At 38.7% G+C, this 23108-nt stretch overlaps 1 protein-coding gene across 1 annotated transcript in view; it reads left to right on the top strand.

The window, feature by feature from the left end:
* The window catches only part of LOC126262867 (fatty acid synthase-like), a 379208-nt gene that overhangs the window by 12495 nt on the left and 343605 nt on the right, over positions 1-23108 (top strand). Inside the window, exons 2-4 of the mRNA XM_049959735.1 lie at positions 17148-17296; positions 18346-18498; positions 22390-22560. Of these exons, the coding sequence (XP_049815692.1) occupies positions 17152-17296; positions 18346-18498; positions 22390-22560 (469 nt within the window). The 5' untranslated portion in view covers positions 17148-17151. The remainder of the gene's footprint in view (positions 1-17147; positions 17297-18345; positions 18499-22389; positions 22561-23108) is intronic.

Genomic DNA, 23108 nt, shown 5'->3' with positions numbered 1-23108 from the left:
TGCCTATCTAATGGCTTCCAGGGGCAAGAAAAATATTATTTTCAATAGTTCATAATTATTGACCAAATTTAAAATGGTGTCATAATCTATTCGTTAAGAGGTATAATCTTTCGCTGAAGTTTTAACAAAACAAAACAAAAATTACAGTTAGGAACTGTGTATATACCTTGATGCAGTGTAACTGAGTGAGCGCAAATACCCAGTCTATATTCATCCAGTATATGAGAATAAGAGCGCTTAATTACTTACAGAAAACTGTACACATACGAGTAAGATTTTTTTTTTTTTTTTTTTTTTTACCGTGACATCCCCTACAAAATGATTAAACGAAAAAAGCTTATCGCTTACTACGTTTTCGCTGTTCGTGCAGTAAACTGTCACATTATCCATGTCGTTTTAATTAATTACTTCTTTACTGCTAATTCTATTCGCGAACCATTTTGCAGACAGTATCCACACATAACACTGAACGTACCTACAAAAGTATATAATTATTAGCGAACCCGGCAATGCATTACAATTTCTAAATATGTGTAGGAATTGCATACACATCCTAAATTCTTTGCCCACCTCTCTCTGCCCATCTTCTGATCCCTCCCCCTTCTCTCTCTCCGTACATCTCCTCCTCCCTTCATCTCTCTGGCCATCTCTTCCTCCTCCCCCCTCCCTATGTCCATTTCCGTCTGAATGTTCAGTAGGTTGCCTTGTACGAAGTTGAAGTAAACCCGTCAAGATATTTTCGAGATTTTTGGTAACAGCGTTTCTCCTTCTCATGTTACATACATATTTATATATGCAGTATATTACAAAACCATATAATCTACGTCCGTCCGAACTTTCTTTAGAGCTTCGTGTAAAAATTTGTAGTAAATCGGTCAAGTTTCGAGATTTTCGGTAGCAACGTTTCATCTTTATATATTACTTATGTATGTATTATACATACACTATGTCATCAAAAGTATCTAGACACCCCCACAAACATACGTTTTTTATATTAGGTGCATTGTGCTGCCACCTACTGCCAGATATTCCATATCAGCGACCTCAGTAGTCATTAGACATCGTGAGAGAGCAGAATGGGACGCTCCACGGAACTCAAGGACTTCCAACGTGGTCAGGTGATTCGGTGTCACTTGTGTCATACGTCTGTACGCGAGATTTCCACAATCCTAAACATCCCTATTTCCACTGTTTCCGATGTGATAGTGAAGTGGAAACGTGAAGCACAAAAACGTACAAGCCGACCTCGTCTGTTGACTGACAGAGACCGCCGAGCGTTGAAGAGGGTCGTAATCTGTAATAAACAGACGTCTATCCAGACCATCCCACAGGCATTCCAAACTGCATCAGGATCCACTGCAAGTACTATGATAGTTAGGCAAGAGGTGAGACAACTTGGATTTCATGGTCGAGCGGCTGCTCATAAGCCACACATCACGCCGGTAAATGCGAAACGACACCTCGTTTGGTGTAAAGAGCTTAAACATTGGACGATTGAACAGTGGAAAATCGTTGTGTGGGGTAACGAATCACGGTACACAATGTGGCAGGGAATGGGTATGGCGACTGCCCAGTGAACGTCATCTGCCGGTGTGTGTAGTGCCAACAGTAAAATTCGGAGGCGGTGGTGTTATGGTGTGGCACTATCACAGCACAGGTCTACCTTGATGTTTTAAACATTTTCTTGCTTCTCACTGTTGAGGAGCAATTCAAGGATGGAAACTGCATCTTTCAACACGATCGAGCACCTGTTTATAGCCCACACCTTGTGGCGGAGTGGTTACACAACAATAAAATCCCCGTAATGGACTGGCCTGCACAGACTCCTGACCTGAATCCTACAGAACACCTTTGGGATGTTTAGTAACGCTGACTTCGTGCCAGGCCTCACCTCTCCTCAGTGCAGCACTCCGTGAAGAATGGGCTGCCATTCCCAAGAAACCTTCCAGCACCTGAATGAACGTATGTCTGCGCGAGTGGAAGTTGTCAAGGCTAAGGGGGGGGGGGGGGGGCAACACCATATTGAATTCCAGCATTACCGATAGAGGGCGCTACGAACTTGTAAGTCATAGTCAGCCAGGTGTCCAGACACTTTTGATCACATAGTGTAGATACAAATGGGTTACCTGAGATGACGCGATCTGCCCTCTAACAAATTGTATAGCTGATTTTATCGAGCAACCTGTGTGACAGGCCGTATGTACATTCGCATTTTATTAATCACATTTTATTAACATTCTCTTTCTTACACGTACTTATTACCGCCAATAAACAGGAGCGCAGCCTACACAGGCTATGCACGTTATCTCGTATTCTCTTTCGCTCCCTCTAGTGTAAACTCTTGTTCACAGATACAAGCGAATGGCAGTGAACACTTGCGAGTAGTCTGCGAATGCGCGTTTGCTTCCAAACACTCCAATGTAAACCAGATTTGAGAAATCTCTCGGCTAGGTGACAGATGAGAGTAGCTGTGTCACCTGAATCGAATTCCGGTAAGCGTACTGATTACTTTACCAATGTTGACAGCAGGCAACACGCCTAACGTGTCAGTAAATGAAATGATTCCAAAATCAATTATGGTGAGTGCACACATCACGTGCCTTCGTGTAATTCAACTACTAATCACATCGTGAGTCGCTCACTGAGAAATTGACTGCGTCGAGTGTTGTGTTCTGAAATCTTGGTTATGCTGCAAACAGCTTACGATTACGACCATAGGACAGTGATGTAGTCTGCTAACATGTTCTCGCCGAGCTTACTGTATTTACGATAATGGATTTAGTGTACCCTTAATCCTTATTTTATTGTTTTTGTTTTCCTCGCACTTTGAAAAGGTTGCATGAGGTCTTAATGTTTTTCTTACTGCCGTAATCCCGCAAGAGAGGCCAAATACCCTACATCTGCATCTACATTTATACTCTGCAAACCACCGAGAGGCGCATGGCAGAAGGTACGTCCCACTGTACCGGTTATTAGGATTTCTTCCTCTTCCATTCACGTATGCAGCGCGGGAAGAATTATAGTTTGATTGCCTCTGTGCGTGCGGTAATTATTCTGATTTTATCATCACGGTCCCGTGTGGGCGATACGTAGGGATTGTAGTATATCCCTAGAGTAAAAATTTAAAGCTGGTTCTTGAAACTTTATTTAAATTTTCTCGGGATAGTTTACATCTGTCTTCAAGAGTCTGCCATGTCAGTTCCTTCAGTATCTCTGTGACACTCTCCTATGGATTAAACAAACCTGTGACAATTCGTGCTGCCCTTCTCTGTATACGTTCAATATCCCCTGTTACTCAGCTCCCACACACTTGAGCAGTATTCTCGCATGGACTGCTCGAGTGGTTTGTAAACAATCTCTTTTCTAGACTGATTGCACTTTCCCAGTATTCTACCAATGAAACGAAGTTTACCACCTATTTTATCCACGGGTGAACGTATGTGATCATTCCATTTCGTATCCCTACACAATGCTACACCTAGGTATTTGTGTGAGCTGACAGGTTCCAATAGTCATAGTCATAGTCATGGGATACTATGTTTCTTCGTTTTGTGAAGTGCACGATTTTACATTTCCGAACATTTAGAGCAAGTTGCCAGACTCTGCACCATGTTGAAATATTATTAAGATCTGACTGAACAATTATGCAGATTCTTTCAGAGAGTAATTAACTATAGATAACTGAGTTACTATTATTATTGTCTGCAGGGTCATTAATATGCAACATAAACAGCAAGAGTCCCAACACACTTCCCTGGGGTACACCAGAAGTTACTTCTACATCGAATGGTGATTCTCCATCTAAGATAACAAGCTGCATCCTCCTTACCAAAAAGTCCTCAATCCAGTCACAAATTTCTCTTGATATCCCATATAGCCGTGCTTTTGAAAATAAGCGCAGGTGTGTACTGAGTCACATGCTTTCCCGAAATCAAGAAACACTGTGTCTACCTGAATGCGTTGATCCAGAGCTTTTAAAAAGTCACATGAGGAAAGTGCGAGTTAGGTTTCACATGATCGATGTTTCCGGAATCAATGCTAGTTGGCACTGAAGAGGTCACTCTGTTCAAGATACCTCATTGTGTTTGAGCTCAGAACACAATCTAAGATTCTACTACAAATCGATGTCAAGGATACTAGACGGTAGTTTTGTGGATCACTTCTAAGAGGGTGTGACATGGGCTTTTTTTTTTTTTCAAAAATTGAACACGGTTTCTTGTTCGACGGATTTACGATGGATAATAGAAGAGGGGCTAAATCATCCGCAAATTTAGTATAGCACGTGAGAGGGATTCCATCGGGCCCTGGAGTTCTGTTCAGTTTTATCGATTTCAGCTGTTTTTCAACACCACTGACACTAATACTTATTTCATTCATCTTTTCACTGGTGTGAGGATTAAATTTGGGAAGTTTTCCTGGGTTTTTCAATTTCAGTTCCTGTCGCATTTGCTAGGCACTGGACGCTAACTTTGGTGCCATAACAGCCTTTACTTATGACCAAATTTCTTTGGATTTTGTGAAATGTCATTCTGCTACGGTAGTCATTGAAGACATCACGCATCGCCCTCTTGACAGCAAACGTGTTTCATTCAGCATCTCTCTATCTACTGCCCTATGCTTTGTTTTACACCTATTATACAGAAATGTATGTTTCTTTAGAACTTTCTTTACAGTGACTGTGTACCATGGAGATTCCGTTCCAGCATGAACTATTCTTCTGGATACATATCTATCCAGTGCGTGGTCAACTATTCTTTTAAACTTGTGTCAGAGTTCCTCTACATGCTGCTGACCTGTACTTAAAGTTTCAAGTTCCTTATCGAAATATGATACGAGCGATTTTTTACCTAGTTTACTGAACGTATATATCTCTCTGCTTGTTTTAGTTGTCCTTTGTACTTTAGTAAACATTGTTGCCACAACTGTGTGATAGTCACTGATACTAGTTTTGATGTGGGTAGCCGGCCGATGTGGCCGTGCGGTTCTAGGCGCTTCAGTCTGGAACCGCGTGACCGCTACGGTCGCAGGTTCGAATCCTGCCTCGGGCATGGATGTGTGTGATGTCCTTAGGTTAGTTAGGTTTAAGTAGTTCTAAGTTCTAGGGGACTGATGACCACAGCTGTTAAGTCCCATAGTGCTCAGAGCCATTTGAACCATTTTTTTGATGTGGGTATCCTCAAAGAGATCAGATTTGTTCGTTGCCATTATATCCAATATACTGTATTTGCACCATAAGTGGGGTTCCTGACTATCTGTTCTAGGTAGTTTTCAGAGAAGGCATTTGGTAATGTTCCACAGGATGTCTTATCACACCCACCATTGACAAACAGTAATTTTCCCAGTTAACTACCAGATGATTAAAGTCTCCACCAACGTTTACAGTATGTGAAATGAGGTTTTCTCTAAAGTTTTCGGTTACATCATGAGATGAGTCTGGTTGGCGACAGAAGGTTTCAGTTATCATTTTATGTCCACTCCTGGTACTGAGTCTTGCCCAAACAGTTCCGTCCTTCCACTCGACTTAGACCCAAAGGGCCGCGATCAGTTCTGGGGACAATTCAGAAAATATTGATCTTCATCAGAACTAGGTGTGTGAGGTTGGTCTTCTCAATCTTCTCTGCCAGTCGCTGGAATGATCCAAATAGGACCTCAGAACCAACATTACAGATGTCATTTATTCCAATGTGTGTCACAACATGTTTGTTTGGTTGCAACCTGTTTCCTTAACGGCTACTGGAATAGCCTCTTCAGCATGTTGAATGAGGCACCCAGGCATACACACTGAGTGCACTTTGTGTCATCTCCTGTCCCTTTCTGCCATTTCCCTAAGGGGTACCATCATTCACCATACGTTTGGATTACCGACGATTAATAGACTACTACCCTTTTGCGTTTGCCTACTCTTGACACTGGACAAAACAGGTTTTCCCAAAATAGGTGAAATGGGTCCCATTGGCTCAGTTTTAGTAAGAGACAGCACCTCAAACCTTTTGACCAGGAGGATCGGTACAATAGCCTGAGATCTCTCTGCTCCCTGCCCACCCCGTACAGGACGCCTAGATCTACCACTGACACGCCACTCGCAGTCAAATGGACGAGTAATGACAGATCCTGTACTTTCTGCAGAGGATACAGGATCCACAGGAGAGGATAATACTTGATGTACCTCTGGACCAGTATCACAGGTACATCACTCTCGGGAGCTCTTCCAGCACACCAAGTCACGGTAGCTGCCAATCGTTTGACAGCGGTCACGGCCATTTCCAGCTGCTTACAAACGTCAACCAATTCAGCCCATGTTAGAGAACAGCGTTCACTGTGGTGTTGCATTTTGGGTGGCGCTATGTATTACAAGGCAGTGAACAAATAACTTTAAATTAAGCCCGCTGATTATCTTTTAATCTGTTGAGCTAAAAAGTTGCTAAGGCCATACGAGAATTGAAACAAGTACACAAAACGAGATTTCTGTCCAGGCAACACAAAAACCTGTGGTAAAGGTCACTAGGTTCCTAAAACGTTTTGAGTTTTGAGTTGTTAACAAACTCGGAAGTAGAGTTAATTTACGATAAATGCAGATAATAGATAGGGCTATCCCTCTTTTGGGGAAAACTAGATGTAACACAATATGTTAGTTACAAAATCTACTACAGTAACTACATCACTAACGACGATTTACTAAAAATTGCTCATAGATTATGCAAAGGACAATGGTAGCTTCCGAAAATCTCGACAACGTACGTTTATTTGCGTTGATATACAGTGATATTCAGGGGTGATGTATTCTTTGGCAGAGCTGTGGACCACAAACGTTTGTTATGATATGAAATAAATTATGTATCCAAAACACTCGCACTGGTTAGTAACTAAAATACAAGCGTCCGAAAATTCTCAAAAATAACCTACTTCTCGCGTAATTGTACAATGGAATTAGAGAACGATTGTTTTGAAAGAGGATAGGCCTACTGTTCTCAAAAATTTTAAAAGAGTACAATTCAGTTTCAGCCTGTAATTGACGATAACAATAAAAGTTTATCGCTGCACTCGCGAAAGTTAGAAATTTCGCAATATATCATGGTATAAACGGGTATTGATACAATCAACGACAGATTAAGCAGAAGCGACGCGAACAGTAAAATATGTGAATCTAGAACCTCAAATCGGCACACACGAATTGTGTACAAGCGGTCTCACACAAAGGAAAATTCCTAAGTAGATTTTTATATAAAGAGACACCTGCATATTGCACGGCTTTTTCACTTAGCTGATTCTGTGCATATTCAGTTACACAATCTGCAAAACAACTGTGACATGTCTTTGCAATTCGCAGTCATCAGAAAACATCTCTCTTTGAGAGCAGCTTTTTTGTCGTATTACTTTAAGACCTAGAAGGCGCCCAAGAACATGGTGGAAAACGGGAGTGAGAATATCTGTGGAAGGGAGAGGCGTGACCTGGCAGCAAGTGGAAGAAGAAAAGTGGTGGGAGGATCGAGCCAAATGGAGAGGACTCGTAAGCAGTAAGCACCCAGACCCAGCAGTATCTGGAGCGGGAATCTGGATATAGATAGATGTATGGACGCAGACTTTCAGATAATATACGAGGGTGAGTCAAATGAAAACCTTAAATTTGTAATAAAAAATCGAAATTCCGTGCCGTTATCCTGTAAGTTGGTAAGCATGCTACAAACAGCGTGCAGAATAGCCTGTATGTGGCAGCATAGTGCGGATGCACACGTACCTTCGCAGTATCAGTATAAAGATGGCCACTCCACTTGCGACTAGCACCAGGGAAGAACAGAGTTCTGTTATTCGGTTTTTGCGTAGTGAAGGTGTGAAACCTATTGAAATTCATCGATAAATGAAGGTTCAGTACGGTGATGCATGTTTGTCACAGCAGCAAGTCTACGAATTGAGTAGGAGTGGAAGTTGCTCCTAGTCCAGGGCAGTCACAACGAGTTGTGACTCCACAGAACATTGCAGCAGTTGAAGTCATAGTGAAGGAAAACCGCCGAGTGACACTGAATGACATTGCATGTTTACAGATTAGTCATGAGTCAGCACACCACTTTGTGCATGATGTGCTCCAGTTTCACAAAGTGACTGCAAGATGCGTGCCACGGCAACTTACTGCTGAAATGAGAGAACAGCGTGTTGATGCTTGTGAAGAACTTCTTTGGCGCTTTGAACAAGAAGGCGTTGGCTTCCTTGCAAGAAACGTTACTGGGGACGAAACCTGGGTTCACTTCCACCAACCGGAAACGAGTGTCATCCTCATCCACCGTACTCACCAGACCTTGCCCCAAGTGATTTCCATATGTTTGGACCACTCAAAGTCGCAATCAGAGGATGAAGAGGTGCGTCACGCGGTGCATGAGTGGTTGCGCAGACTACCAAAAGAATTTTTTTCTAAAGGAATGTATGCACTTTGTAAGCGCTGGGCCAGCCGGAGTGGCCGCGCGGTTAAAGGCGCTTCAGTCTGGAACCACGCGACCGCTACAGTCGCAGGTTCGAATCCTGCCTCGGGCATGGCTGTGTGTGATGTCCTTAGGTTAGTTAGGTTTAAGTAGTTCTAAGTTCTAGGGGACTTATGACCACAGCAGTTGAGTCCCATAGTGCTCAGAGCCATTTGAACCATTTTGTAAGCGCTGGAGGACTTGCATTGAGCATGGGGGAGATTATGTTGAAAAGTGATACAGCTTTGTACCACTTCTGCTAAGGTTTTCATTTGACTCACCCTCGTACATATACTTAAAAGAAATCGAGCATGGCCAGTACATCAGGTCCCCTTACTAGATAAAGCTCAGATATGCGCTCACAGTCGTAAAATCTGTACAATTTGGTTGCTGTCCCAAGTGCAAACACATACAGAGTGCATAAAAAATTTGACAGTAACTCAAATACTACACTGTAATCATTTTCTTGTCTTGAAAAGAATAACTCGCTGAGTGTGACACCTAACAGCAGCACCAGGTACTTGGTGGTGTGATGTCACGAGTCACTGGGTCCTCGCCGCGATCCTAGAATGCTCAGTCCTGGAATATATGTTGGATGCAGGTCCTTGACTGTATTCCATAGTATGATTTAATGATGTGCAATATGAGAAATTTTATTACCTCAACAATCGAGCTATTATGGCTCTTACTTACCTTGACAACAGTATGTCGAAGAAGTCAATAAGGAAGTCGGCACGGTCAAAAAGGGCGGTTTTGTCTCTCATTTACTTTGTTGTGAGCCATGAGGAACAGCATCGAGTTCAGAAATATGGAAGAGAAAATGACACAAAGGAACGAAATCTGCTCTCGATAATGGAGTAGTTTGTTTTACCTTTTCTCATTACTTTCTAACAGAAAAGGTGGTATTCTTCAGAGTATGAATTGAAACTTATGCAATTATGCCAGCTGGACTGGCCTTTCTTAGACCCCCTTCATACGGAAGTTCTTTATGACACTTCCCCTGGCGAACTTGGTTACGTCGCACATGTATAATCGGCACTTGAATTGGTATCGCTGCTCGTTGTTATTTAATAATACGACCATGTGGGCCATGCTGTTGGCTAGAGATGGTAGTCTATACAGAAGATCTAAAAAACATCCATTGATATTGAATGTTGAGTGTGAAGAATATTTAAAGAAGCTGGAGAAAATTGAAACATGGGAGACAGTCATTTCTAAGTTTTCACCGAGTTTTGGAGGCGAAAATACTTCAGAAACAAGGCAATTGGTGAGTCTCGCATCAACAATATTAAACAAATTGGACATGTACCACATTTTCATCTTTATTGAACGATTAAGCGTGCAAAATATACTTCTTTTAAATGAGTTTTTTTTTATTTTTGCGATCTGCCATCGCAGTTGCACCACTGTGCTCATAAAATAGTGTGCAAATTTGGCACGACCACTGTACACATTTCTTTGCATTTGTATTGGGCCTTTAACATGTTATGTAAACCACAAGTAGTCAAAGCATCTTCAAATCTGTTTGCAAAAAAATTGCTCTGAGCACTATGGGACTTAACTTCTGAGGTCATCAGTCCCCTAGAGCTTAGAACTACTTAAACCTAACTAACCTAAGGACATCACACACATCCATGCCTGAGGCAAGATTCGAACCTGTGACCATAGTGGTCGAACAGCTCCAGACTGTAGCGCCTAGAACCGCTCGGCCACCCCAGCTGGCATCTGTTTGCATCTCAAGCACTTACAAAATTGTGCAAACCAAAACTTGCTTTTGCAATATATCATCAAATAGTGGAGGTACCGGTACATTCAAAGATTGATGTAAAATTCTTCTCTTGTCCTTCAAAAAATCCCACGAAATTCGAAAACAAAGAAGAATCTTCTGTTGCCCTGTTGGATCGAGCGGATGTCACATGACAGCCCGTCAAGTTCACCATTGAATATTTCACATATTCTGACTGAACATGCTGAGCCACCATGCTGGCAATGAATAAGCCACCACGATGTTTCAACAACTGTCAAACTTACTGTTTACAAATCTTATTTTGAACTAATTGTTTTGCCAGAAGTTGACAAGTTCACAGTTTCAAAGAAAATGGAGACATGAAGAGCTTCCAAAATTGCAGCGAATACACCAACTGAAGATATGATGATCTGATCCTTGAATTCATCTGCAAAAATGGCTATCAGAGTTTAGCAACTTGTTGATACATGGCCTCTGTCATCTTTGATATAGTGTGATCATGTCTGAGAGGCCCACGAGAAAGACAGGCAATGGCATGTACATCACAGCATGTGACACAACAGCTCTTACAAGTGCCAGCAGCCGCCTCTGGTGGGGAGTGAGTAACTTTCAGACAAATTTAGTAATTCTTGACTGTATGTTTAAATACACACATGGAAGTTCTTGCTAGCACATGAAAAATTAAGACCCTTATTGGCCACTTCTCAATTGGATACTGATTTCCCATGGGCCCTGCATGGATTTGTGCATTCATAAAGTGTGGTGGACAAGCTGACTAGTGCGATGTCACAAGTTCATTGCAGGGCTTGTAAATATTGCTGGCCCCGATACATGTCATAATGACATAATGTGTGATTTTACCAGAGTGCAATGAGACTCATCCTTGGTGTTGTGATATGAAGCCACCCTCACATTCACACTTTTAAAAAATATATACATTTGTTGAATGCATGATGTTTGGTGTCCCTGGAGCAGTAGGAGTCCTGGAGGTAGTACCTCCAACCAGGAACCCTCTGTTATTTCTTGCCCAAGTATTCTCTACACATGAGATTTGGTTTCTGTATGCACTATGTGCCTAGAAAAATTGTTGTGCTCTGTATGAAACGTAGCAAAAATTGACTAATTATATTAATCTTTCATGAATTTGTTAACTACATCTACAGCTACACTCTTCAAACCATTGTGAAGCACATGACAGATGGTATTTTACACTTCACCAGTTATTAGGGCTTTTGCACATTCCATTCATGGATGGAGCAAAGGAAAAATTATTTCTTAAATGCCTCAGTGTGAATCGTAATTAATCCAATCTTCTCTTCATGGTCCTTAGAGGACGATATGTAGAGGTTGTATTGCATTTGTAGATTTACCACTTAAATCTGGTCCTTGAAACAGACATTCTTGGGATAGTTTGCACCTTTCGTCAAGCACCTGTCATTTCTCTGTGACGCTTTCCCACTGGTCAGACAAACCTATGGTCATTTGTGCTGCCTTCCTCTGCATACATTCAATATCCCCTGTAAGTCCTATTTTGTACAGGTCCCAAACACTTGAGCAATATTTTAAGTGTTTTGGAAGCAGTCTCCTTTGTAGACTGATTGTATTTTCCTAGCGTTCTACCAACAAACCAAAGTCTGCCACTTGCGTTACCTGTGACAGACTTACGATGTGTGATCATTCCATTTTATATCCCTAAAAATTGTTACACTCATTTATGTGTATGATTTGAATCAATCCATTCATGACTCTTTGATATCATACTGGTACTCAAAGAATGCATTCTTTTGTTTTCATTTTTTGTTTTTTGAAGTGAAGTGCAAAGTTATACATTTCCGCATCACTAGAAGCAAGTTGACAATCTTTGCGCCACTTTTGGAATCTTATAAAGTCCAGATTGAATACTGTGCAGCTTTTCTCAGACAGTCCTTCAATACAGCTCAATGCATCTGCTAAAAATCTGTGTTTACTATTAATAATGTCTACAGGATCATTACTGTGCCACATTGAAAACAAAGGGTCCAAACACACTCTGTACTAGATGTCATATTATGTCTGAGCTCAGAATATGTTTCGTGGATCATTTCCTCTATCTTACCTTTCTTGCATATGGGTGTGATCCGTACTTTCTTCCAAACACTGGGCATGGTTTTGTGTTTGAGAGAGCTACAGTATATTATGATTAACAGAGGCACTAGCTGAGCTGAAAATTGAATATATAATCTGTTAGGGTTGCCTTCAGGCATTGTATTTTGTTCAGTTTTAGCAGTTTCTAATATTTCCCAATGCCACTGACACTAATATCTATTTCATTCATCTTTGGAGTGGTGCAAGAATTTAATTAGGGCCGGAGTCTTGAATTTTCCTATGCAAAGGAACATTTTAAAATTTAGTTCAAGATTTGTGCTTTTGTTTTGCTACGCTGAATTTCAGTTCATCACTCAACCATAACTGGTTGGTCACTAACTTTGGTGACACTAACTGCTTTACATAAGATTAAAATTTCTTTAAGTTTGTGTTTGTAAGACATCTTCTGATAATACTCTGCTCTGGTAGTCATTGAAGGCTTCACACATTGCTCTTTTGACTGCTAAACACTTTTCAGTCAGAATCTGTCTATAGCCGTGCACTTTCTTTTTGTGTAGTCTCTGTTTTCGTACAGTAAGTGCATATCATACAGTGTCCATGTTTTCAAGAGGTTTTGAATACCACTTTTTAAAAAAGTACATCATTTCATTAAAAAAGAACTCTTGCTTCAATGTCATAGTTGATACAGTCATTAAACATATTATCCATAGAACAAAATTATCTGCTTCCTATGCATACTGTCATTTTTCAAAAAACCTTGTTTTGAAACCTGGAACTGTTCACAAAATGAAAGGGATTCAAGTTTTAGGTAATTCATCCTGTACAGATCAACATATGGATAAAATGCACATCACCCTGTAGTATTATTACTTAGCAATGTGCACTAACTATAAGACAATACATAGAATAACAATGCATTTCTTTTTAAAGCAATGCAAATCATCCTCAGCTTCTTACATTAATATGTTAAGTGCCAACAGCAAGTTATCTTGTACTTGACAACTTGCACAAAAAGAATTTATGTGTAAAGCATAGAACGAAAACACGCAAATGCATGTGGTATACATGTCATTGCTGTCAGAGACAGGTGCAAAAATTTGCCTTGGAGTGGTGAAACAGAATTTTCTTTTTACATTGGGAATAAACTACAGGTAACTGAAAAATGCCTAAAAACTTCATATACATAATGCAAGAGTTATTCATAATTAATAGTGAAAACTGACATAGATAAAAGTATTCAATAATAGAAGCAAAATCATTTCAGCAATCAGGGTTTTTGAAATGAGCAATTACTACGATAATTATTCAATGTGTGGTTATGAGCTGCCATTGACTTCAGTATGAAATATATGCCTATTAGTACATACTGAAATGTGAACTTTTTGATCAAGCCTCCAGCCTACCTTGTAGGTTACAATACGGCTGCAGCACATCACATGTCACAATTTACTGTATGCTGATACCTGTTATAGAAGATGTTTCACATGTCACTCTCATGTTTATATGCTGGACTCCTGCATGCAGTGAGTTACAAATTTTTTCAAACATCTCTGGGTCATCTTGTGAATCCTGATGTGATTGTACAGTTCACTTCACCAGTTCTTCAAGCATGTTATCAGAAAGGCATATACTTCACTTTTAAGATGACCTCAGGCAGAAAAATTTAGGGGATTGGAATCATGTGATCTTGGAGGCTCGACTTTTCCATCATGGACGATATTGGCACATAGGAGTCAACTCACATAAGCAGAAAATGTGCTGCTGCTCCATCACGCAAAGTAAAATTTTCCATTCACTATTCTGAGTTAGTACAGGCACTCATGCAATCTCTCTCCTGTCAAAGTTCATGCCTCCAAAACCATAGTCTGAATTTTTGGTGTGATTCAGGGAGGTCTTCCTGCCAGGGCCAGGTCAAGAACATTTTTCCACACAAGTGACTTCTCATTTGCCCCCTCCCCCTCCCTCTGATTGTAATATAATATTTATGAACTGATAACATTGGCATTGAGTGGTAAAATGATTTTGCCTGTAATGATATGTATTTTTAAACACATTACTATGTGGGTCAAAGACTATATGTGACTATGATGTAGGTTTGATGTGCACTCCATGCTCTATGTGTTCATTCCTCATTTATTGTGTTTTATTAACTTCATGGAGGAGTATTATTCAAATTGTGTTTTGAATAGAATAAAGGTGTGATCGAGGTGAGTCTCTAGTGCCAATATATGATTACTAAAATGTTAATTATAAGGAAGAATTATTATCCATATTTATTGTGTACTGCAGCAAGCAATACTTGGAATGTTGAGAAGATTAGAATAAAAGCTGGACCTGTGAAGCTGATGATGAGGCAACTTGAGTTCTCTGACTTTTTATTCCATTAATCTTCTATAAGACATTACAGTACTTCGGTACATAGTGGTAAGGAGCTTGAATGCTGTGGTCGGGCCAGCTGTATGAGGTCTATGCATAATCCTAGCCCACACAGCACTACTGATCCCACAAATGATTAACACCACCCATTACAATCTTTCTGATTTTCAGGTGACTGTGAATATCTGCAGTTAATCTGATCATATCATCACAGACTTTGCTTAAAATAATTACAACTAAAGTTAGGTAATTAGTATTCATTCCTTTTTTTTGAACACTTTCATGTATTTCAGTTTTCACTACCAATTGTGATGTGCACGTTATGCAACAAATCTTGCACTTGGGTGCCCCCTTCTGCTTGGCACCCCAAGTAGCGGCTTTTGTTGCTTGGATCTTAAACAGGCCCTTCTTCTTGTCCCCCTGCCATTTGTGAAGCTCCTCTAATGTCAGATACATTGTTGAATCCCTGTAAATGCAAGACTTTCAGGCTGTCTTCAGAGTAGTTTTGTCGGTAAAAACCATGCCATCAGTACTTACGATACATGAAATTCAGGCCCACTTACTTTTCATTCCTTTAAAGTTCTGTAAGATTCCATTTCACATTTTGATGTTGCAGATAGTCTACAAATGAGGTAACGAATCAAACTATGGTATATGAACTATTTTACATAGTTTATGCACCAGAGTTGATCATTTTGGTTGTAGCAGCTAATGCGTTAAGCCAGACAACCAACAGTTTTTTTGTGGGAACTTTCATACATAATTTTCACAAGAACACACATGTTGCATGGAGTACTGTGAAAAATGACTCATCATTTTTTATGGTTACTAGTGGCCTTTATTTTGTACTCCAATGATTGTCACTGGTGGTATGATATTTAGGTATAACAGAGATGTCAGTTTTGTGACACTTGTGTAGTAGTATTATTGTGGAAGCAGATTTTTCAAAATTTTAATTGATCTTTGCTGTCACTTGAATTGTAGTAATTCCACATTACACAAGATAAATCCTCTTCCGTGTTTGACCCAGACAGCTGAGTGTGACTTCATTCATCACTTATTTTGATCAATGCTGTCTCAATTTGATATCTACATACTTTCATGACCTTACACATTGTGCTCCTTGGTGCAGTGGTCAGTGGTTAGTTGCCAGGCTCTAACTTCAGAAGTCAATGGTTCGATCACAAGTCGAAACCTTTGTCTCTTTTGCAGTATATTTGTGAAAGATGTGAAATGTAATGTAAAGGGTTTAGCTAATAGAGTTGTTGGTAATGTCGACATATGGCTTTCAGAGAATGGATTAATGGTTAACTGCAGCAAAATGTCAAATATACAATTTATGATGTGGTACTCTTGTAAAAGCAAAATTTTACTGTCCCAAGTTGACAAATAGTCAGTGAAATCGACCATTTTACACAGTTAGAACTGAGGATAGATGAAAAGCTTTCTTGAAATAAACACAAGGAAGAGCTCCTCCAGAATACACATAAAATATCAGAATTAATGACAAAATGAAACTCACACTTTTTTAGCTACCTCTACCAAATGAAAGTGGACAGGATAACACATAAACTATTTCTTTATTTATGAAAAAAGAGGTTGACAGTTGCTTCTGACAAAGAAATAAAAAAAAATAAATAACTGGAAGGAAACAAAATCAAAAGCAGCAAACAGACACTCTTCTAGAACTAAAATCCTCAGAGGAAAAAGCTACCAAAGTAGTATAAAATTATAAAAATTGGAAAAACATGGATAAAAGGAAGAAAAAGGCAACATGGCAGGATGATGATGATGAAGTACTGTGCGGGAGGGGGGGGGGGGGGGGAGGGAAAGGAAATTCGGGAATGGAACTTGCTATTTGATCCCATTTTTTCAATTTGTAGAATGTTTGGAGGTGGCTCTGTTATAAATGGCATTCAGCAGTATCAACCTGGAGACCTTGTCTACTGAGTAGTGCTGCATTTATGTATTTTTGTCAACTCATTTAGTTTTTGGACTCTTTGTTTTGGACTCTTTGTATATGTGCTTGTTTGACAGAATTACATGTCACCTTTTTAACCCTTATGGGAAGAGCAGTGGATGTTATATAAATGGCATCTAATGTAGGAAGGAAGTATCTTTGCTTCTTTCTCTAGTTGGGCCATGTCATTTAATCTTTATGATCTTTTTCAGTAATACGTGAAGACTGGTTTGGTGCAACCTTTGATGCTAGTCTACCCTGTCCCAGTCTCTTCATCTGCATAGCTGCTGTAGCCTACATCCACTTGAACCTGTAGTCAACCTGTAGCCAAGCCTTCTTTATCCGCTTCATTCCCTCCATTATGCAGCTGACTATTTCCTGATGGCCTATCAATGTATGTCTTCTGTTAGTGAAGTTTTGCAATAAACCTAGCCTAGTGAAAATGTAATATGAAAAAATAGCAACTCTGGAATGAAATAAATAGATGATTTATTGTGACTGGGGTTATTAATTCTATATCTTGTTGCAGCACAATGGTAAATGAAACCCTTGAAGAAGTTGTGATTTCTGGAGTGTCAGGTGTGTTTCCATACAGCGCCAATGTAGATGAGCTGGCTGATCACCTTTTCTCCAAGACTAATCTTGTAAGGAGTGATGACTGCCGCTGGAAGGTGCCAGGTAATACATAGCCTACTCTAGATAATAATTGTTAGATTTATGTCATAGAAGTGTAATAGCTGAAACAAGATTTCATTGTAGCTGGATATGTACTGCATGAAGTGAATAACTAATAATGGTGCCATATTTCCTTTCTATTCATGATCCAGAATTAAATACAGATTCATAGTTTTATTGCTCTGTAAGCACTACATCTTCTTTGTGTACAGCAAAAACTAATGAGTGTGTTTAATGGAAACTGTGATATTGTGGCTGGCACACATATGTTTGCTGGCATATCTAAACAAACAGCAACTGGCACTCATACTGGGAAGCCCCACTAAGAGAAATGGAATGAAGTTCAAATGTAGTTCCAGATTTCCCACTATGTTTTTTTTAAAATACCAGAGGGCTATAATTAAAGTGCAGCTGCTCACAAGGTCCAGTGCAGGCTATAATATTGTATAGCTGAAAAACTTGGTGGATATGCTAATGCATTAATGCAGAACTGATTAGTTCCAATTTTGGCCACCAGGTGCATATCTGGTGCTGCATAGCATCTCATTGACGTCTCCAGAGCTCATATTGAAAAACTGCATAAGCGACTATTAATAATAAAATCAAAATTACACTTTTCTCACTTCTTTGACCTTTCTGCCCATGGCCCATTCATTATCCATTACATATGGAAACATTTCTGTATGTTTTTGTTGCATTAAAAGCACCAATTTCTATGTGCTAGCTAAAATTAGAACTAATTTTTTTCCAGCATAAATCAGTTCCACGTTAACACATTAGAATATCTGCCAAGTTTCACTGCCTTACAATAATTACAACCCACACTCGATCTCTGTGACTAACTGTATTTAATTATAACCACCCTGTATGACAGTGACTAATGATTGATGATAGCTACTTAATGTTGCTACATCTTACTGTTATATTCTTCATTCAATTAAATTATTTTTGGTTGCTAATTTACTGAGAGTTTCCAGAGAAAAAATATTGAACTTAGCCTATCTTCTTCGCTGTATTATGTTTTGTAATATTTGTTAACCATTTTCTTCCAGAGAAATCCATTGTGCCTCCAGCTACAGGAAAAATACCAGCTCCTGCTGCATTTGATACAGTACACTTTGGGATCCATAGGAAACAGACAGAATCAATGGACCCTCTTTGTTGCCAAGTGTTAGAAAGAGCGTTTGAAGCAGTCATAGATGCAGGTAAACAATTTTAATCATAATATTTTGCAAACAAAGATATTTTAATCATAAAAATAGTCCTTATTAGAAATTTATTATGTAGATAAATTAATTTTTATTCTTAAAGGTAGGTTGTTTAGATCAGGGTGGTTGTAATTTAATCTGACCCCAAAGAAATTGAACTTTTTAAACCCATTAAAAAAAAAAAGAAACAGTAAAAGTCAACTATATTTCATTATGAAAATTTAATTAACTTACAAAATGTTACATACTTAGTCTTACACAAATTAATATTGATGAGATGCAATTGTACTCTTGCTCTCTCACGCATCACCATTAAAATTCTCTGTCTCTGGACAAGTTTTGAAAACTTCGAGAGGTGTAAGATATACAAAAGTTATCTTTGAAGGATGATACAGTCCAGTAGCTTGAGAACCAAAATCAATGTATGAATGCAGACATGTATACATCTTGCTATATTGTCCATACTAGTAGATGTCTTCCATACTATTTGCCAGTTGTCCATACAAACTAACCTACATACATAAAAGCCTAGAAGATTCATTTACAATTGATAAGAAAAAAAAAAATACATACTGATTTACGGTTACAGAAGGTATAGGAAAGTCAATCCCCTTATTTGCAAAAACACTGTCTTTAGCAGTCTTGGCTAACAATTCACAAATATCAGACACAACACAGATATAGTTGACAGATGCTCGAGTACATTACCCAGCACCCATGATCCCTTTCGACTGGTCCAGCAGGGTACAGCCAGTGTGGGGAATGGATCCGCCCACATCTTTCAGTTTCCTCCTTAGAGTTCTCATAATATGCTCCAACAGATAGGCAACTTACTGTCTAGCATTCATATCAAATCCTGAAACATTTGTTTGTGTACTAAATACACTGTTCAATACCTTCTTCACATCACACAAAATATGCTCTCCTTAATCATTTTTCAAATTCAATTATATGGGATTTATGTCAGTTGAGATTAAAAAATGTTCACATATGAAACATCAATAAACAGAGTTAAATGCAATAAAAAAGGAACTAATAAGGTATTACACACAGATGTGTTATGATACCATTCCTAATTTTTACAGTACAAAATATGAATATTGTTTCATTTCAAAACTGTAAAAAGATCTACTCATGTAGTCTCATAGCATATATGTACCAAATTCTAAAGCACAAATCTATTACAGAACATAATTTTATAGTGTATCATAGATTTTTAACTCAGTCAGTAGATAAGATAGAACTTTAAAATTCACATCATTTCACATACTAAATTCCAGACAATCAAAATGAACAATGGAAAATCTGGGATGGAATGTGACAATATTATGAGAAGGAAAGTTGCTACTCACCATATAGCAGAGATGCTGAGTTGCAGATAGGCACAACAAAAAGATTTTCACACTTAAAGCTTTTGGCTAGTGGCCTTTGTCAACAATAGACACACATAAGCATGCCAACGCAACTCACACACACACGACTGCAGTCTCAGGCAACTGAAACCATACTGTGAGCAGCAGCATCAGTGCATGATGGGAGTGGCAACTGGGTGAGGGAAATGAGGAGGCTGGGGTGGGGAGGGGGAGGGATAGTGTGGTGGGGATGGCGGACAGTGAAATGCTGCAGATTGCGTGGTGGGCAGTGGAAAGGTGGGGTGCAGGGTGGGAGGGGGGGGGGGAGTAGTTTAAAAGGAGAGAAATAAATAAAAAATAATAATAAAAAATGAAATAAATAAAAAAAAGATTGGGTGTGGTGGTGGAATGATGGCTGTGCTAGTGCTGGAATGGGTGCAGGGAAGGGGCTGGATGAGTGAGGACAGCAACTAATAAAGGTTGAGGCCCGGACGGTTACAGGAATGTAGGATGTATTGCAGGGAAAGTTCCCACCTGCAAAATTCAGAAAAGCTGGTGTTGGTGGGAAGGATCCAAATGGCACAGGCTGTGAAACAGTCTTTGAAATGGATATCCAGTTTGTTGATGGCCATTCATGTGGACAGACAGCTTGTTGGTTGTCATGCCTACATAGAATGCAGGACAGTGGTTGCAGCCCAGCTTGTTGACCACATGGCTGGTTTCACAGGTAGCCCTGCATCTCCGCTATATGGGGAGTAGCATCTTTCCTTCTCATAATATTGAGAAAATTAAAACACATTTATATAGTTTTATGATTCTACAATTAGATTTAAGCTCAGTCACTGGATGCCAAATGATACACAATTACATAGTTTCAGAAATCTACAGACATAGTGTATATTTTCTTCTAGACTAAGTGTCATTATGCATCCATGTTGATAGGTATAGTCCTCTATACTAAACATTAATAGTATTTGACAATTGAATTACTTGCTTTGCTTACCCATAGCTCCTCTTATTTTTACACCTACAATGGGCGTTTCTACAAAATTCTTACTATACTGGAGCTCATCTATAAATTGTTCAGATATGTCACAAATTGGGCTACATGTATCATAGGTTAGGTTAGGTTAGGTTAGGTTAGGTTAGCAATCAAACAGTTTGTATCCCACTGACCAATTTTAATCTTAATGTAAGGACAGTTACTTCACAGCTGTCATTCACATATACATCAAGAATACCTCCTAATTCAGATCTAATACAGTCATCACCTGTTTTACATACATCAACAACACTGTTTTCTGCCAAGAGAAGAAATCATTAGTATACAGTACATCAAAATTCTCATTCCTTTCACATTCTGGTTTGTGATTAGTATCTATGTCACTATAATTAAACATAGCATCCCAAAACTTTTGTTCAAAACATAAATGGGAAATCTTATATTCCTTCTGTTCAACTTCAGATACCTGTGCCACATTATTAATACTGTTATTATTGTTTAATTGTAGGTGTAAATTGGTGGTCCTGTGCTTGCTGTGTTTCCTCATCCCAAAAGTGACTTATTTTACACTCTAACTAATTTTTCCTTAGTGCCAAATTGTTATTTGCCTGTTTTCTTTTTTATGAATAGGCACTTGATGGTGGAAGTTAGCCTTCTGAAACGTGTAATTTGATGAATAAATTAATTCACAGTGGTGGAGATTGAACATTCCTTTTGTCACTGCTTATAATGAAACACGAGTAACAAATCATACTGAAAAGTTAACCCATTGTTAACAAATGAGCATTGTGTGATGATATTTCAGTAATGTTGATGTTGTTGTACTCACAATTTGTTCTGCCATTCTGTAAAGCTATTTATGATCATGATGCATAATCATAGCATGTGAAAAATTTTCACAGACACTTCCTCCTTTTGTATAAATCTCAAAAAGGGGTAACTATTGTTAATAACTGTAATAGATTTCCGGTAGAAACAAAGAGGGTAACTTAGAGCATACATATATTTACAAAAGAATGAGTTGTACCTCTTTAAGCATTTAAAAAATATATTTGAATATTTGGGTAACAGAGTTACAGTTGCTCTTATTACCTACTAATAATATTTTTTGTGATAGAATGTGGCTTCATAATGAGTGATTGGTCATTCAGTGATAACCTGATAACTTGTAAATCTGGAGATTCTTAATTTTGCTAAGACACCTTGAAAGATCAAAGAACATTATAATTCTTATATGCTTAATAAAAATGGTGGTAATAATAACAAGTGATAGCTTAATGCATAACAACAGTGTGTTTTAATTATTCTGACTTTTTTGTTTAGTGTTGACTTGTTAAAGCTCTTCAAAGATGCTTCATACTATGAACATATTATATGTAAGACATTTTTGTCTTTAGTCATTCACAATATGCAATTAATTGACTGTAAGTATATGGTATATGTGTATGAAGACTGGGTTATTTTTAGAAATTTGCACTAAATTTAATATAGATATATGGGCACATACATTCAAAACTGGGAATGAATTTTCAGGTATGAATCCAGCTGAAATTAGAGGGACAAATACTGCTGTATATGTGGCAACAGGAATGAGTGATGCAGACAATGTATTTGATTATGAGGCCACTGGTGATGGCTTTGGTGTAATGGGACACAACCGTTCAATGATTGCTGCAAGAGTTGCTTATTATTTAGATACCAAAGGTAAGATATTGATTGGATAAATTGAATGCCTGATTTTACCGTTTCTTTAAATGTTGGTTAAGTACTGTCACGATTTAACATATGGAGGTCATAGTCAGTCTAACAGTACTTTTGCTAGATTTTTTTGAAAACTGATTATCTTCAGTTTCACAATATTTTACTTTGACTAACAATGTCATGAAAAAGCCTTGCTGAAAATAATTTCCATTTTGTTTGCTGCAAAAATGATGTGTATTTCCTATGCTTCATCAGAGCTAGAGAGTGCATTGTTTTCTGCCAAAATAAAAAAGAAATATTGAAATTCCAGTCCATTAAAGATGCTCATCAGTAACTATTTTAAGTACATATATAATTCTTAAGCTGGTATTTGTGTCAAGTAAGGGTATACATAGCACATTGTACTAATTACTTCTCTCTGTTAAAATATTCAGTAGTACATCCAGTGCTTTGGAACACGCTCTTTCATATAGATAGCAGAGAAACAAAATCTCATTCAGTAATTGAGTATGCAATAATAATCACATGTGTAGCTAGCATTGATATATGTC

This window comes from Schistocerca nitens, chromosome 6 (genome assembly GCF_023898315.1).
Source record: "Schistocerca nitens isolate TAMUIC-IGC-003100 chromosome 6, iqSchNite1.1, whole genome shotgun sequence".
Classification (NCBI taxonomy): domain Eukaryota; kingdom Metazoa; phylum Arthropoda; class Insecta; order Orthoptera; family Acrididae; genus Schistocerca; species Schistocerca nitens.
This window is presented reverse-complemented; position numbering and strand designations above follow the sequence as displayed.